General features: G+C 43.2%; 1 protein-coding gene across 1 annotated transcript; it reads left to right on the top strand.

Annotated features, from left to right (window-relative positions):
* Positions 1 to 5,729: 5,729 nt before the first annotated feature.
* On the top strand, positions 5,730 to 13,998 carry LOC118081450 (aquaporin-5-like). The gene is made up of 4 exons (XM_035107936.2): positions 5,730 to 6,178; positions 9,364 to 9,528; positions 12,099 to 12,182; positions 13,049 to 13,998. The coding sequence occupies exons 1-4, from the start codon at positions 5,786 to 5,788 to the stop codon at positions 13,223 to 13,225; spliced, it is 819 nt and encodes a 272-aa protein (XP_034963827.1). The 5' UTR covers positions 5,730 to 5,785; the 3' UTR covers positions 13,226 to 13,998.
* The last annotated feature ends 2,130 nt before the right edge of the window (positions 13,999 to 16,128 follow it).

Here is a 16,128-nt window from a genome sequence, read left to right as displayed (position 1 = left end):
CGTGTTAGTTTCAGCGAAGGTATCATTCGTCATTTATTTCTGTTCTCTTCCCCCCCCCCAAAAAAAGTGCAGCAGCTTTGGGGCATCCCCCCAAAAAGCAAAGCAACTTTTGCACCCCCAAAACAAACCTCCAAAACTTTGGTCAGCAGCTCCCCCCAAAAAGCTCAACAACTCTGGGCACTTTGTGATAGATAAGGGGTTTTTGGCTTGGTAAAATAATTAGTTTTTGGTTTATTAAATACAGTTATATATTACAATTATACATTTTTGTTATTTAAACTATAAATATCACAAAATCATAGTTTTTTTCTCTCAAAGTGACACACCACCTGAGTTATGCTCTGTTTTTTGGCAAATTTTGACACACCAAGCTCAAAAGGTTGCCCATCACTGTCCTATTCTAACAATACACTGACTGTGAATTCCTCGAATCCACTTATTCTGCAGCACTGCTTATCATTGCATGCATGGGTGTTAACGACGTTCACTTATACACCCATTATAATCAGTTTCTGGAATCCGATACCTATTTAGATGGAGGCACCTCCCGCTTATCTAAAGATCATAGATGTAACCACTCTGGGCTTTGTTTAGCCCAGGCTGTAAGGCAGAGGGACCTGCTAATATTAAACAGTAATACAGGGGGAGATTGGCCCATTTTACAAAGTTCAGAGGGAGTGTCATAGATTATATCACAATCTCACGATTTGCACATAAGTTTGTTATGGAGTTTGAAGTGGGCCACAATATTGAAAGCGATCACCTTCGCTTAACAATGGCACTCTCAGGCCCACTACTGTACTTAACAGCTCTCCCTTAAAAACTCAATTTAGCTCCAACACAAACTTAGGCATAACCACAGCCAATAGAATTAAATGGACCCCATTACTTTAATTTAGCATTCTTCATACTCCCTTTCTTCATACAGATGATTTAAAGGCTATCCACATTGCTATTATTTCAGCTACTTCTGCTGCTGAGGCCATGAAATCATTTAAGACAGGCATGTCCAACAGGTAGATCATGATCTACCGGTAGATCACTGAACGTCTGCGGTAGATCACTGAAAGATCATTGGCTCCCTCCAAAGAAGCTGAACAACTGTGGCTCCCCTAAAAAAGCTCAAAATTTTGCCTCCTCCCTGAAAAAACTCAACAACTTTGACCTGAAGCCCCCCAAAATGGGCGTTCCTCCTTCCTAAAAAAGCTCAACTTTGACCTGCCTGAACCCCCCCCCCAAAAGGGAGTAGATCACTGCCAGTTTTTAACTGTGAGTAGATCACAGTCTCCTGGGAGTTGGCCACCCCTGATTTAAGACATTGACTGATAGGTTGCAAGACCACTTAAGAATTGAGATTAAAAACAGTGGCTCTTTTATTGTCCCTTCCGGGTCGCCCAACCACTGCCACAGTGTCCTTTCTCTTGGCAGATCAAGATGAGCAGGTGACAGCAAAGGTAGCAAGGTTTTTAGCTGGGGCAATCAGAATTAGATCCACTATTTGGCTATTGATTCAAAACCCTAAAATGTATTTTATATAATAGACTTTTTAATTTCTATTCTTTGTATATTGTATTGTTGTTGTGGCCAATAGCTGGCGCAAATAAAGATTTATTCATTCATTCACTAACTGTGAAGGTTGGAGCTGGCTACCCCATGAAAGGCAGGCGAGAAGACATTCCAATCAAAGAACAGCATCTGTAACCAAAGAAAATGGCTAACTGGCCTGAGTAGTTTTCAAAAAGCACTTAAACTCCATCACTGTTGGCACCTAACTTCTATGGGGAGGTGGTCCTGCAGGGTGGGCTCTACATGAGAGAAGGCCCTCTCCATGGTCACCACAAGGTGGACATCTGCAAGATGAGGCATGATCAGGAGGGCCTCACTTGCAAAGTTATCCACAAAGGTCCAAAAGCCCCCTACCTCCTTTTAAAGCAAACAAATCTGTGTCTTTGCCAGGCATAACTAGTACTTAGCACCCAATTATTTGTTTTGAAGCAGTAATCACTGACGGTACCATTGTTTATGTTCCTAGCAATATACATAGATGCTGACGATGAATCAGTTTGCTTTGAGCCCTTTGGACAGGATAATCTAGACATTAAAATAACGTATAAAAACAAACACAACATAAATTAAATTAAATTATTACTTTACCTGAGAATGATGCAATGCCTGCTACAGACCTAATTTAAAGTGAAAATCCTTCTTCTCCACCAAAAGGACAGTAGCACTTGCTATCATGCACCTCTTCGTTGTATTTTCTCATAAGCCACTTTGACGTTCAAGCCCAAGAGGAGCTTTGACATAGAGGGTGGTTTTTGTCCGAGTTATTATTGTTATGTGAGCACACTAGCAGTTCCACAAATACCACGGCACTGCCAGCTACCATGATGCATCAAGATATAAGCCCAGATGCATCAACAATAAAGGAAGTGCTAGCTTAGACAACTTTGAAAGGGGATTAGACACATTTTCAGAGGCTGGAACTTTCAGCAGCGATGAGCCAAGATGGGTACACAGGACATGAATCTTTAATGGCAGCACATGTCTGGATACCAGTTCCCAGGAAGCAACAGTAGGAGTATTCTATTGCCCTCACACCTTGCTTCTGAGCTTCCTAGAATAATCTGGTTGCGCAGGACTAGGTCTGATGCAAGACTAGGACTAGGTCAACCTTAGTCTGACTCAGCAAGGCTCTTCTTTTGATTTTATACGTATTTCTTCTTAATCGGTTGATCATGTAAAACACAGAGCTGAAAATGTCATCAGTGGTTCACAGCCCTGGTTATATGTAAGTGTGCAATGATGTAATGAGAAGAAGCAGACACAATGTGCCAAAATTGACCAAGTAAATTGGACCTCTCACCCCCAATGTGATATTTTGTAGGTGGTATTGAACTAAATAGTTGATCTAGTGCAAGAATTAGCAGCAGCACAATGGGATTCCTTGTCCCCCCCCTATGTGAGTGCCCCATGCCAGCCCCCTAAATCCAGGGTTGGAGGAACTTTTAGAGCAGATTTAAGGGGCAAGGGGTAGAAAACTTTGTGCTGATGGGCTGTTCACTTAGTGCTATCTTGGATTCCAACCACTATAGCTTTCTATATTATTTTTGCAGTTGTCTGTCATTGTGCTGTTTTCATTGGTTGGTTCTAAAGGCAGGGGCAGAAAAAGGAGGAGACTAAGGTCTGTAGGCAATGACTTAAGGAAAGGTTGTGTATATCATTTTCGTGATGAGGAGAGAGAAAAGAGGAACTGGGGAAAGGGCAAGAGGAATTAGGTGTGGGTAAAGATAGCATTTGGAAGAATGAGGGAGAATGAGGAAGAGAATAAGGTAGGAGTACGTTGGAGAAAGACAGTTTTAGGGTTCTGGAGACAAGAGGAAGAAAGCTGGAGAAGAGGAGGAATTGGAGAGAGGTCATATGGATGTGGACATTTGCAGCGCTGTGGAAGAACACGATGGGGAACTGGGAGAAATAAAGAGTAATTAGTAGCCAGGACGTGGCTTCCAAATAGTATTTTTTTTCCCTCCTGATTTAGGCAGAAATGCTGTTGTGAGCATCTGTCTCATTCTAGGCCATCACTTTGCTCTCCACCTCCATCATTTCTCCTTCCTGAGCTTGTCATGGGGCCTTACGTCACCCTCTGCATCAGCGTGTTGTGTAGGGGAAAAAACTGATGAATGTGCATCCTGGGTGCTTTTAAATTGCTCACGTACATTGCATTACATCTATCATGCAGATGTCCTGGAAGCAACCTCTGTGCGGTGTTTTTGTGTTCCTATTAAAATAACATTGGGACAAGACATCATCTAATTCAGAATCCTTCAGTTTGGATCTCCATATGTTGTTGGACTACTAATCCCATCATCCATGACTTTGGCTAAGACGGCTGGGGGTGATGAATGTTTAACAGTACCTGGGGACCTGCAGTTGAAGAACTAAGTGTTCATTTCAGTGGGGCTTGTGGAGGACAACTTTCCACTGGAAGGTACCTAAAGTGAATATTTTCTTCATCTATATCATATATTTCTTTCACAAAAAGTTTCATTCAAAAAAAGAATTGCGGGGGGGGGGGTGGACCATGTTAGGACTCCATTTGTTTTTGTTGCTGAAAGCCACATTCATTTTATGTTTCATTCATTATACCCTTCCACCTATCTTGTCTCATTCATTAAAATGCCATGCCTTGGTACTCATATATGTCTTTGAGTGATCCCACCATCACCATTTTTTACATTTTTGCTACCATTTGAGGTGGTGTTCAAAAGAAAGCTCACAGTCACCTATTGACCACCATTTTTTTTTGCAGAATGTGTCATTCTGTGTGGGGAAAAGATGGCCATTATGGACAACCATTATTTCCCCAAAATAACATGATTGGGACAATCTGGGAAAATTATGACCACTCAGAGATGAATGTGTGGAAACTCATTCTCCTCAAAACAAAATATTGTTACATTTCTTTTTTTAAAAAATCACTTTTAGTTGTCTTCAAGAATCCTGAGATGTTTTGGGTGAGAATTTTACAGTAGGCAAAATCTAGTAACAACCTTGGGATGTAAGGAGCCTCCCCATGAAATCTGCTGCTCTTAACATAAACTTTTTAGTTTCCCTCAAAATTTATTAAATATTTCCCTGGAAAACGAATAACCTGCTTTGCTGTGAATGCTGCTTTAAGCGAGATTTCAGTGCCAACATTTTTACCCTCTGGTGTTAAAAGTAATTGTGGGGCGTGGGGGGAGCTGTGAGAAAAGAAAGAAAATGTTTGCAGTTCACTTCCAGAGTTTCTGCTGTCTAACTGAATTGCCTTGTTGACAACATCATTTAGCAAGATCTGATGGGCTATGTGATATCATAAAATATGTGTATTTATGACATCTGGAGGTGTCACTCAGGGAACGAGAGGGAATGGCATAGGAGCTGCAGGAAAAGGAAGAAACAAAGGTTGTGAATAGGCAAACAAACACCAAAAAGGGTACAGAGAATGTGTTTTGAAGGAATCCTTTTGAGTCCCTCAACATTCCCAGCCCCCTGTCTCTAACATCAGAGTGGAGTACAAACCACAAACTAAAAAACATTAAAAGGAAAGAATATACACCAAATAGCTCATATTTAAAATAGAGGGGCAGTTTCCAAGTTACTCCTACTTAGAGTAGACCCACTGACATTGATGAAACCAAATTAGTCATGCCCATTAATACCATTGGGTCTTCACTGAGTAGTTGTGAGCTAGTCCAGCCATATATATACATGCACATGCACACAGGATTTTAATTTAGTGTGCATCATTTGGGTTGATTTTTTTTAATTAAAAAAAACTGTTTTGAGCCTCACACTGGTATCCATGTTGATGATGGGTGGGTTATAAATATGCTTAATAAACTAATAAGCATGCCTGTGCATGTTCTCAAAATAAAATGTGTGAAATACCACCTCCCACACAATGGGAAATAAAGGAAGAAAAATAAATGTCCAAAGGCATTCCACAGAAACTTACTGCTTTGAGGAGAATGAGAGGAAATCACACTCACACGCCCCAAAGTGTCGGGACCTTCACTTTAATGTTGAAAAAAAGGCTCTGGTCATGTTATCCTCGAAATGCTTCCAATTCCAAAGGAGAATTCAGGATGACTGACTGGTTTTGTTGGCTCCACCCACACACCACTAAATGAGTCCCTTATAAATGTGTGCACGGCCCTACGCTTTACACCAGTCCCTGCCTACAAGGCAGGATAACTTTCCACCTCATCATCTCCACTGCTCGTGCCTCCTCTCTGATCTCGCAATGGCGGCGGCGGCGGCTGCTCCACCACGAAGGCAACAGGAACTGTTCACAATCAAGTTTACCCAGGCTCTTGCCTGTGAATTTGTAGCCACCGTGATCTTCATTTTCATTGCCCTGGGCTCAGCCTTCAAGTGGCCCTTACAGGTGCCCAGTGTCCTTCAGATCTCCTTCGCCTTTGGCCTCACCATCGGCACCTTGGTTCAAGCATTTGGTCATGTCAGCGGCACGCACGTCAACCCAGCAGTGACCATCGCCTACTTTGTAGGGAACCAGATCTCTCTCGTCCGCTCGGTGCTCTATGTGGTGTTACAGCTGTTGGGAGCCATCACAGGTGCAGGAATCCTCTACTCCGTGACACCCAAAGACGTCCGCGATACATTAGCCCTCAATGACGTAAGTTCTTCCATTGTCAAAGAAATGATTGATCAACAGAATCTTGCACAAGTAGTTTTTATTTATTTATTTATAATGTTACCAATTATGATATTGGAGACAGAGATAAAGGGATGGGAAAGTATGACTTATAAATTACGTAATGGGGATAAGAAACCTAGAATTAATAAAATAAGATGGTATAAACCAGGCATCCCCAAACTGCAGCCCTCCAGATGTTTTGGCCTACAACTCCCATGATCCCTAGCTAACAGGACCAGTGGTTGGGGAAGATGGGAATTGTAGTCCAAAACATCTGGAGGGCCAAAGTTTGGGGATGCCTGGTATAAACCCCTGAAAACAGTTGGCCTGGGTCTCCCCAACATAAAGTTATATTATATAGCAAATCAGTTAAGATATATCATAGACAGGATAACAGAACAAGGAGAGTTAGAATGGTTCTAGAATGGTGCACAGGAAATGAGGGAGATGTCAGTGAATATTTTTTTTCCAAACCAAATAGGCAATGGTGGCAGAATATTGAAAATCCCTCATTAAGAAACATCATAGAGATATGGGCGAAATATATAGGAAAACTGACACCAGAAAATCCCCCACTAACTCTGGTGGTGATGCTAGAAGACCTCCCAGTAAATTTAGAAAAGGAAATTGAAAAAGAAGCTAAAGAGAAGAAAATACTTAAAATTAAGGAGTGGGTGGAGAAAATGAGAAGCAAAGAACAAATAAAGAGAAGCTCTAACAGGAAGTAAAATAACTTGGTTTAACTGTATACAACTTGAGCAATGGACAAAGAAGTGGTTAAGGGAAAACAAGAAATGCAAAGAATATATAAAATTTGGGGGAAATGATTATAAAAAAGGGGAGATAAAGAAGAAAATATAGTTATAAAAGGGGAAACTAGTGAAAATTATAAAATATTAGTAAAAATGAAGGATCAACAAGATCAATTAAAAGAGGTGTGTGAAAAGGAGACAACAGGGGATTAATAGTCAAAGCTGGAGAGAAATATGGGAGAACGCAGTTTGTCTAGAAGATAAAAGAAAATTACTATAGGTTTAGTATGGAGATGGTATTTAACACCAATATGATTAAATCAAATAAACAAGGAATATTCAGTGTCATGTTGGAGGGGATGCTAGGAAACTGGGACATGTTCACATGTGATGTGGCGGTGTAAATATGTACCATTTTTTGGGCAAAGGGTGTTTAAGGAGATAACAGAAATCACTGGGTTAAAGCTGACTGAAAGTCCAGAGGTAGCATTTTTATCGATTTACGATGGGGTGGAAGGTTCACTGGCTATGAAGGACTTGCTCACAAATTTATTGACAGCTGCATGAATTATTATAACTAGGAAGGGGAAGGGGAATATAAAATGGAAGAATGATATAAAGAGGTGTGGCATATAGTTACAGTGGTACCTCGGGTTACAGACACTTCAGATTACAGATGCTTCAGGTTACAGACACCGCTAACCCAGAAATAGTACCTCAGGTTAAGAACTTTGCTTCAGGATGAGAACAGAAATCATGTGGTCGTGGCGCAGCGGCAGCAGGAGGCCCCATTAGCTAAAGTGGTACCTCAGGTTAAGAACAGTTTCAGGTTAAGAACGGACCTCCAGAACAAATTAAGTTCTTAACCAGAGGTATACCACTGTATTAATGATAAATTAACATGTGCTATTAAAGTAAGACGGGGAATATGCAGGAGTTATGATTTTGAGGAAATCTGGAAGGTATTTGTAGAATTTGTACTGTTAAAATGGAAAGGGATCAAGCCATCGTAAGAGATGTTGAAATTTTGGGTGGTTGGATAGTTACAATGGAATGGTTTGGGGGGTGGGGTGCACATTTTTTATTTTATTTTTACTTTGTAAAAAGAAGATGAAGAAGAAGAATCTTGCACAAGTGACTCCTAGCCTTCGGAATTAGACAAATGAAGGAACCTGTAGAAAACCAGCAATTCTATACATGGGATGATTCTATCTAATGTGTATTCCTGGATTACAATATGGAACACTGGCTGCATCAACATTGCACAACAGATTACCACAAGATCTTGTCAAGGACTTTCATGCTGTAGACAGTCATCTGCTTCCATGAGAGACTTAAGGGCTCATCCACGACTTCCACTTGTCTCATGCCCAGAAAGCATGTGTCCAAGCGGTTTCCCACTCCTTTCTCGGGAAAACCCATTTTTTTAGCTCTAAATCAGAGCAAATGTCAATCTGGATAAAACTCAAGTTGTGGTTTCCCTAAGGAAAAGCAGTGGGTCAAGAGGAAGCGTGGATAAGCTGTAAGCAGATGCTGCTAACTGAGAATATGGTTTTGCTTTAGGTTGGTCACTTTGGGATCCAGTTTTCCCAAATGGTTTTTTTTTTTGTCCCATGTGGAGAGAAAAAAGGTTGTGTGTGTGTGTGTGTGTGTGTGTGTGTGTGTGTGTGTGTGTGTGTGGTGTTGCAATGGAAAAGCAGGAAAACCTGGGTGAAAAGCAGACCAACAGCAGTACTATCTGCATTCGTCTCTGATCCTGTATCCTTGGGAGATCCTTGGGAGAGTCACCTGGGCAAAACAGGTTTCTGATCTAGCTTTCCAGCTCCCACAGTAAAACATAGAAAATTGGCAAAAGGAGGCTTTGTAGATGGGAAAGTTATTCATTGGAGAAAGGAAGATTTAGCAGTTAAGGCAGAATTGCTCAGTAGGCCCATCTGACTGTTGTTGTTGTTGTTGTTGGCAGGAGAGACAGAGCTATTGTATTTACTATCAGTTTACTCAGAAGTAAATCCCTCTGTGTGTTCAATGGGATCTACTCCCAGCTTGGGATAGGATTGCATCCTAAAAGTGCAATCATATATGTGCTTACTCACAAGAAAGTCCCAGTGAACTCAATTGGGCTTACTCCTGGTAAGTGTGCTTAGGATTGCAGCAATAGACACCCATTAGAGCAGCCTTCCCCAACTTGGTACCCTCCAGATATTGGACTACAGCTCCCATCATCCCTTTCCATTAGCAATGCTGCCTGGGACTGATGGGAGTTGGAGTTGAGCAACAACTGTAGGGCACCAGGTTGGGGAATACTGCATTAGAGGGAGGCTTGTGAGGACCCAGCCTAGAGCTACAGAGATGCTCCATGTTAGAACTTTATCTTTTCTCTTCTTTTCACATTCATCTCTTCCATTTTACCAGCTCAGCTACGGCACAAACCCTGGTGAGGCACTGGTGGTGGAAATCATCCTAACCTTCTCGGTTGTCATGTGCATCTTCGCTGCCACTGATAGACGCAGGGCGGAGAACAGGGGCAATTCAGCATTGTCTATTGGACTGGCGGTCACCATGGCTCACCTCATTGGGGTAAGTGCCCGAGTTATGATGTTTCCTAGTTTTGGAAACAGATGAGTTCACGTGTTTCTAGAAGGCAGGGTAGGAAAAGTGACTTCGGCTAGAGTTAAAAAATATTTAGAAATGCTCTTGTGTGTGTGTGTGTGTGTGTACACTATTTTTATATATACAGTCTATATATAAAGAAAGAAATTAAATATTTGGAGTGGGAGCCTTTAGGGAATTCCAATGTTTACTTGACCAGGAGATGCCAAAAGTGAAGAGAGTGAATAAAAATCTGTAGAATGCAAAAAAGGAAAAAAGAACAACAGCAGTAAAAACCAGTGGAGTTACTCAGGGATGGGAAGCGGGGGCAGAGGAAGGGGGCTGGTTGGGGTGGGCCGCCCCAGGTGTCACCACTGAGAGGGGTGACAAAATGGCGGGCAGCACTCACCTCAGGGCCTGCAGCGCACCCGAGCCACGCATCTCTCCTGGGAGTGACGTGGCGACTTGGGTGCCCGCAGGCTCCGAGCTGCCCCAAATGGTCCACCCACCACCACCACCCTGAGCTGTAGGGTAGCTGTGTGGGAGGAGTCAGGCAGACTCCTTGGAGGCCCTGCGGAGTGTCCTGCCCCGGCTCGCCCTGGCCCACAGGCAGCTGGCTCCGCCCCGGGCACATGGCACGTGCACCACCCCAGGCACCCGATCGACTTGCTCCGCCACTGAATGCACTGCTTCTCTCTGCTTAATCAACACCTGTGAGGTGGAAGAGCAACAGTGAGGCATGCTCTCTCCTCTGGGCACCATCCACCTTGCTCTACACAAGAAGCAGGGATAATGTATGAATCGGGGAACCTCCACTACTCACACAGCCTTCCTGTGTCCTGTAGAAAAATCAGGGCTCTACATTGCGTGGGTAATCTACACAAGCAGAAGTGGCTCCCCACTGGAGAAGTTAATCCATGGGTAGGCAAACTAAGGCCTGAGGGCCAGATCCGGCCCAATCACCTTCTAAATCAGGCCCGCGGACAGTCCAGGAATCAGCTTCTTTTTACATGAGTAGAATGCTTCCTTTTATTTAAAATGCATCTCTGGGTTATTTGTGGGGCATAGGAATTCGTCGATAGATGATAGATAGATAGATGATAGATAGATAGATAGATAGATAGATAGATAGATAGATAGATAGTCTGGCTCTCCACAAGGTCTGAGGGACAGTGGACCGGCCCCCTGCTGAAAATGTTTGCTGACCCCTGAGTTAATCTCCCATCAATTCATGGATGAGGGAATGAGGAAGAGATGGGAGAGATTTTCAATTCAGTTCAAATGGAAAAGCTAGCCTACCCAATCTGGACTTCCCAAAACAAAAGGAAACTTGCACACAGCCATCCTTTGAAATTCAAACTTCTCCAAATCTTGAAATGCAAATTTTACATGTTGGGTGTGAAATTTGGACCTCGGAGTGTTTTAGATTTCTTAACAGCTCTTGGTTTTTTAATTTTATTTTGGCACGCGTCAAAAATGAAACTTCATGAGCTACCAGATACAGCAAAATATTAAGTGCTGTTCCATATCAACTAAAAAAATACAGTCAAGTGTTATATGCTAGGAGTCGAATATTATCCATGTTAACTAGCATTGCATGTCTGTTGTCAAGTCCAAAATCCAGTTTCATGTTAATAGATTTTTTTAAAAAAATGCTTTTGTATTGCTGTGTGCCACCCTAATATTTTGTGAGAGGGTGGTATTAAAATAATAAAATAAAATAAAATACTGTCAATAATCAAAGTCAAAAAGAAAATACTGAAAATTCAGATGAAGTGAATATTCAGCATCAAGAATGACAGAGTAGAATTGGGAGAAACACAGGTTGATTTCAGTTCTACAGAGAATAACAAAGAATGTTATCCGTATATTGATATGGTAAACATTGGTTTCTCTTTTGTTTGATTTCAATGGTGCATCTCTGCATTCATTTGAAAGCTTTCTGCATCATCTGCACACAGAGACCCCTTGGTATTTTTGGTTCTGATTCTGTTTAGTTAGTTATACTTTAGATTTTGTAATGTTTCTTTTCTGTCTTGATAAACCATTGATTCGTTATGTTTGTTACATAACTTAAGAAAATAAGTTTCTTCTTTCTGCCATGTGCCCGGGGCGGAGCCAGCTGCCTGTGGGCCGGGGCGAGCTGGGGCAGGACACTCCGCAGGGCCTCCAAGGAGTCTGCCTGACTCCTCCCACTCAGCTACCCTAGAAAAGAGATTTTAAAAATCATGCAAAAAGGTTAATTGAGGAGGGTTCATAGACGGCATTGTGTGGGAGCACCTGGAGACTGGATACCCAGATAAAGTCACCTTGATGGGAGGGGAGAGCTCAGTTGGTAGAGCATGAGACTCTTAATCCGAGGGTTGTGGGTTCGAACCCCATGAAAGATTCCCAAATTGCAGGGGGTTGGACTAGATGATCCATGTGGCCTCTTCCAACTCTACAATTCTGTGATAGACTGCTTGATGAAGGGATCCTAGCTGCTAGAGGGGAAAGGATATATGAAGAAATTGAGAAGAACGGCAAATCTAAACCTATGTCTTTTCTGCCTTTTACAGATTTATTATACTGGCTGCTCCCTGAATCCAGCTAGATCCTTTGGACCTGCTGTCATAATGGGAAAATTCAGTGGGGCTCACTGGGTGAGTTTTGTATGATACACTATCGATTAGCCAGACTAGATTGCATCATTGATCCTAGAATTGTGGGTCGGCAACAGGGCGGCCACGTAATGTATCACCCCAAAAGAGGAAATTCATCACCAAAACCCCAGAAGAACACAGGTTTATTTTAAAATGTTATTTAAACAGAAAAACAGTATATCTAACTCCTGTGGGGAAGACTGTGTCCAGGAAACCTGGACAGAAGAGCACTTACTGCCATTCGATAAAAAATCTTGACCAGCTTAGGTCATACCTGCCAAGTTTCAGCCTGAGAAATAAGGGACCGGACCGGAAGTAGCAGACCGGAAGTAGCGCTGCTGCCATTTTGGAACTGGGCGGAGCATGCTCAGAAGTGACTTTTGATGCTGCTGTGCCCAGTTCCAGAATGGCCGCCGCGCCAGAATAAACTGGGGGGAAACAAAAAAAATCTGTTTTTTCGGCTGGGAATAGCTGGAAAAACGGGTTTTCCCGGGGAATACGGGAGACTTGGCAGCTATGGCTTAGGTGCAGATTGGACTTCCTAGCCCTATCAATCCATTGACGCAGTGGTTAGAGGCTTGTACTGGGACCTGGGAGAGCAGAGTTCAAATCCCCACTCAGCCATGAAGTTCACTAGATGACCTTGGGTCAACCACCAACTAACCTGCCTCAGAAGTTTGTTGTAAGGTAATAATGAGAGGGGGGGGAGAAGCGTTCAAGCCACTTTATAACAAATAAAGATATAACAAATGAATAAATAAATGTGCATAGAACTGAAATCATGGTTAGAAGCCCTGCCACAGTTTTCGGGATATGACTCTTATGGTTGCTTTCAAAGCTTACTCTTCATCTCCTTGTTTCCACAGGTCTTCTGGTTGGGACCCATCTTTGGTGCCAGCGTGGCCTCTGTCATTTACAACTATCTTCTGTACCCTGAGAAACTGAGCATAGGTGAGAGGCTGGCTATTGTTCGAGGGTTCGTTCTTCCAGAAGGTGAAGGGAGAAACACATCCGGAACTAACTCTGAAAGACTCTGGACCTGAGCCTGTGGTGGGTTACTTACCATGCCCAAATGATTCTAATGACAGCCACACAATTTGCTACAATACTGTAGAACGCTGAGAAGTAACATCCAGCCATTGCAAAGGAAACAGTGTGAGTCATTTGAGTTTAAATAGTAACCCACTGGCATGGCAACCCGTAGTAACTGACTGGCATGGTTCTCCACATGCCACACTCAAACATTGTTATGCACATTGGGTGTGATGTTTGTGCATGGAAGTATGAACCTTGGCATCGCCTCTAGCCAAAATTCAGGTTTGCCCAGTGCAATGGTTTATAATTGCTATTCCAGGAGGGGCAGGATGCTTAATCTCCTTGGCCCATCAGCCAGAGTTTACTAAGACTTCCCCCGTCAAGCAAGAGGCCCTACGCACTGGGTGTCTGCATCTAAACCCTTCCCCCATCTAGTTCTGCCAGCTGCCTTTGACTACAACTACCATTGCTGAGCATCAACACCAAGTGTCAGAGAAAGGAGAAGCAATTGGCTGTTGCCAGAAGAGCCAAGCGTGGAAAGCTGCATAAATTCATGATAGTACACATTACTCTCCTTGACTTCTACCCATTTCCTCATTTCAGAAGTCACTCACCAGGTGGTAGCTTCCTGGCAGGTGGGTCACTGTTGCTTACTGAGAGGAAGGGGGAAGGCAGTGGGGAGGTTGGCACACGACAAACACACTGCCAGCATAGAATCATAGAGTTGGAAGAGACCACAAGGGCCATCCAGTCCAACCCCCTTCCAAGCAGGAAACACCATCAAAGCATTATTGACATATGCCTGTCAAGCCTCTGCTTAAAGACCTCCAAAGAAGGAGACTCCACCACACTCCTTGGTAGCAAATTCCACTGCCGAACAGCTCTTACTGTCAGGAAGTTCTTCCTAATGTTCAGGTGGAATCTTCTTTCTTGAAGTTTGAATCCATTGCTCCGTGTCCGCTTCTCTGGAGCAGCAGAAAACCACCTTTCTCCCTCTTCTATAAGATATCCTTTTATATATTTGAACATGGCTATCGTATCAGCCCTTAACCTTCTCTTCTCCAGGCTAAACATACCCAGCTCCCTAAGCCCAGGTGGCGCTGTGGGCAAACCACTGAGCCTAGGGCTTGCTGATCAGAAGGTCGGCAGTTTGAATCCCTGTGATGGGGTGAGCTCCCGTTGCTTGGTCCCAGCTCCTGCCAACCTAGCAGTTCGAAAGCACATCAAAATGCAAGTAGATAAATAGGAACCGCTATAGCGGGAAGGTAAACGGCGTTTCCATGTGCTGCTCTGGTTTGCCAGAAGCGGCTTTGTCATGCTGGCCCCATGACCTGGAAGCTATACGCCGGCTCCCTTGGCCAATAATGCGAGATGAGCGCGCAACCCCAGAGTCGGTCACAACTGGACCTAATGGTCAGGGGTCCCTTTACCTTTTTATCATATCACCCCTTAACCTTCTCTTCTCCAGGCTAAACATACCCAGCTCCCTAAGCCGTTCCTCATAAGGCATCGTTTCCAGGCCTTTGACCATTTTAGTTGCCCTCTTCTGGACACGTTCCAGCTTGTCAGTATCCTTCTTGAACTGTGGTGCCCAGAACTGGACACAGTACTCCAGCCGTGCTGGATTGTCTCTGCTGGTGTGTTTTCACCATGCTGACCTCCACGTCACCCCTCTCACTCCCTGTAAGCGACAGTTCCCCACCTGCTGGGAAGGTAGTGTAGCAGCTCTGCCCCACCTCCCAAGCCGATGAACTGTTTCTGCCTCAATCTGAGTTTCCCTCTGCCCATTTTTTTTATAATGAAAGAGAACTCAATTGTTGGAGCAAGATGCAATTTTCATTTATGGGTGGCTGGACTGTTGACAACAGATCCACATGCCATTATTTATTTGGCCCCTCCTTACAAACATTTGTCAGCAGAGGAGTTGTGTTTTTTCGCCCCTGTTGTGTTGACTGTGGTTCACATCATTCTAAAACGTGAAAGGATTGTTGCGGGGAGCAGGTGGTTTGCCTCCTGTCATTTCTGCAACATTTCTGTAACATTATGAGTTGTTCATTGTCAGTAAATAAGAATTCAGGGAAATCATAGAATCATAGAGTTGGAAGAGACCACAAGGGCCATCCAGTCCAACCCCCTGCCAAGCAGGAGACACCATCAAAGCATTCTTGACATATGGCTGTCAAGCCTCTGCTTAAAGACCTCCAAAGAAGGAGACTCCACCACACTTCTTGGCAGCAAATTCCACTGTCGAACAGCTATTACTGTCAGGAAGTTCAAGAGCAAGAACTTTGGAGCATTGTGAAATAAGTATGTAGCACAAGAGTTGGGAGGTTCTGGCAAAGCAGTTTGGTTTCCTGGCTGAGATGGTAACCTCAATGTCCTAACTTCACGATGGCCAGAGGATGTCCATGTGCTACTTTGCTCCTCCACCCATTGAGGTGGCACGGGCACAATCTTATTCAGGAGAGACAAAACAAAGTACTTATTCATGGAGTACATAATTAACTTAATTGAATTTGGTCATATTCATTACCCTACATGCTGTGTTTTTTTAAGCACTAGATAAATTAATAGAGGTTAGTCCTGGCAGCAGCTGCTAGCCAAGACAACAACATTAAATCTCAACGTATAGAGGCAATATGTCTCTGAATACAGTTTGCATTTGGGAACAGGAGGAGAGTATGGACTGTGTTCTTTTAAAAAAAACACCTCAGATGACAGTAGAATATCAAGGCAAAAGTTTGCAAAGCATTGACAGTTTATGAGGAGCTGCTGAACCTTTTGCAGTATTTCACTTCTCCAAATCTTGAAATGCAAATTGTACGTGTTATTCTTCCCATTTTGAGTGTGAAATTTGGACGTCAGAGTGTTTTAGATTTCTTAACATCTCTTGGTTGTTGTTTTTTGGTGT

Source organism: Zootoca vivipara, chromosome 2 (genome assembly GCF_963506605.1).
Source record: "Zootoca vivipara chromosome 2, rZooViv1.1, whole genome shotgun sequence".
NCBI classification, from domain to species: Eukaryota; Metazoa; Chordata; class Lepidosauria; order Squamata; family Lacertidae; genus Zootoca; species Zootoca vivipara.
Note: the sequence above shows the minus strand (reverse complement) of the source record. Positions and strands in the feature narration are given on the sequence as shown.

Excerpts from the sequence above, each read along its gene's own strand:
- LOC118081450 (XM_035107936.2), top strand. The coding sequence starts at position 5,786 with ATGGCGGCGGCGGCGGCTGCTCCACCACGAAGGCAACAGGAACTGTTC. Across the intron at positions 6,179-9,363 it reads ATACATTAGCCCTCAATGAC|CTCAGCTACGGCACAAACCC; the intron begins GTAAGTTCTTCC and ends CCATTTTACCAG. Across the intron at positions 9,529-12,098 it reads CCATGGCTCACCTCATTGGG|ATTTATTATACTGGCTGCTC; the intron begins GTAAGTGCCCGA and ends TGCCTTTTACAG.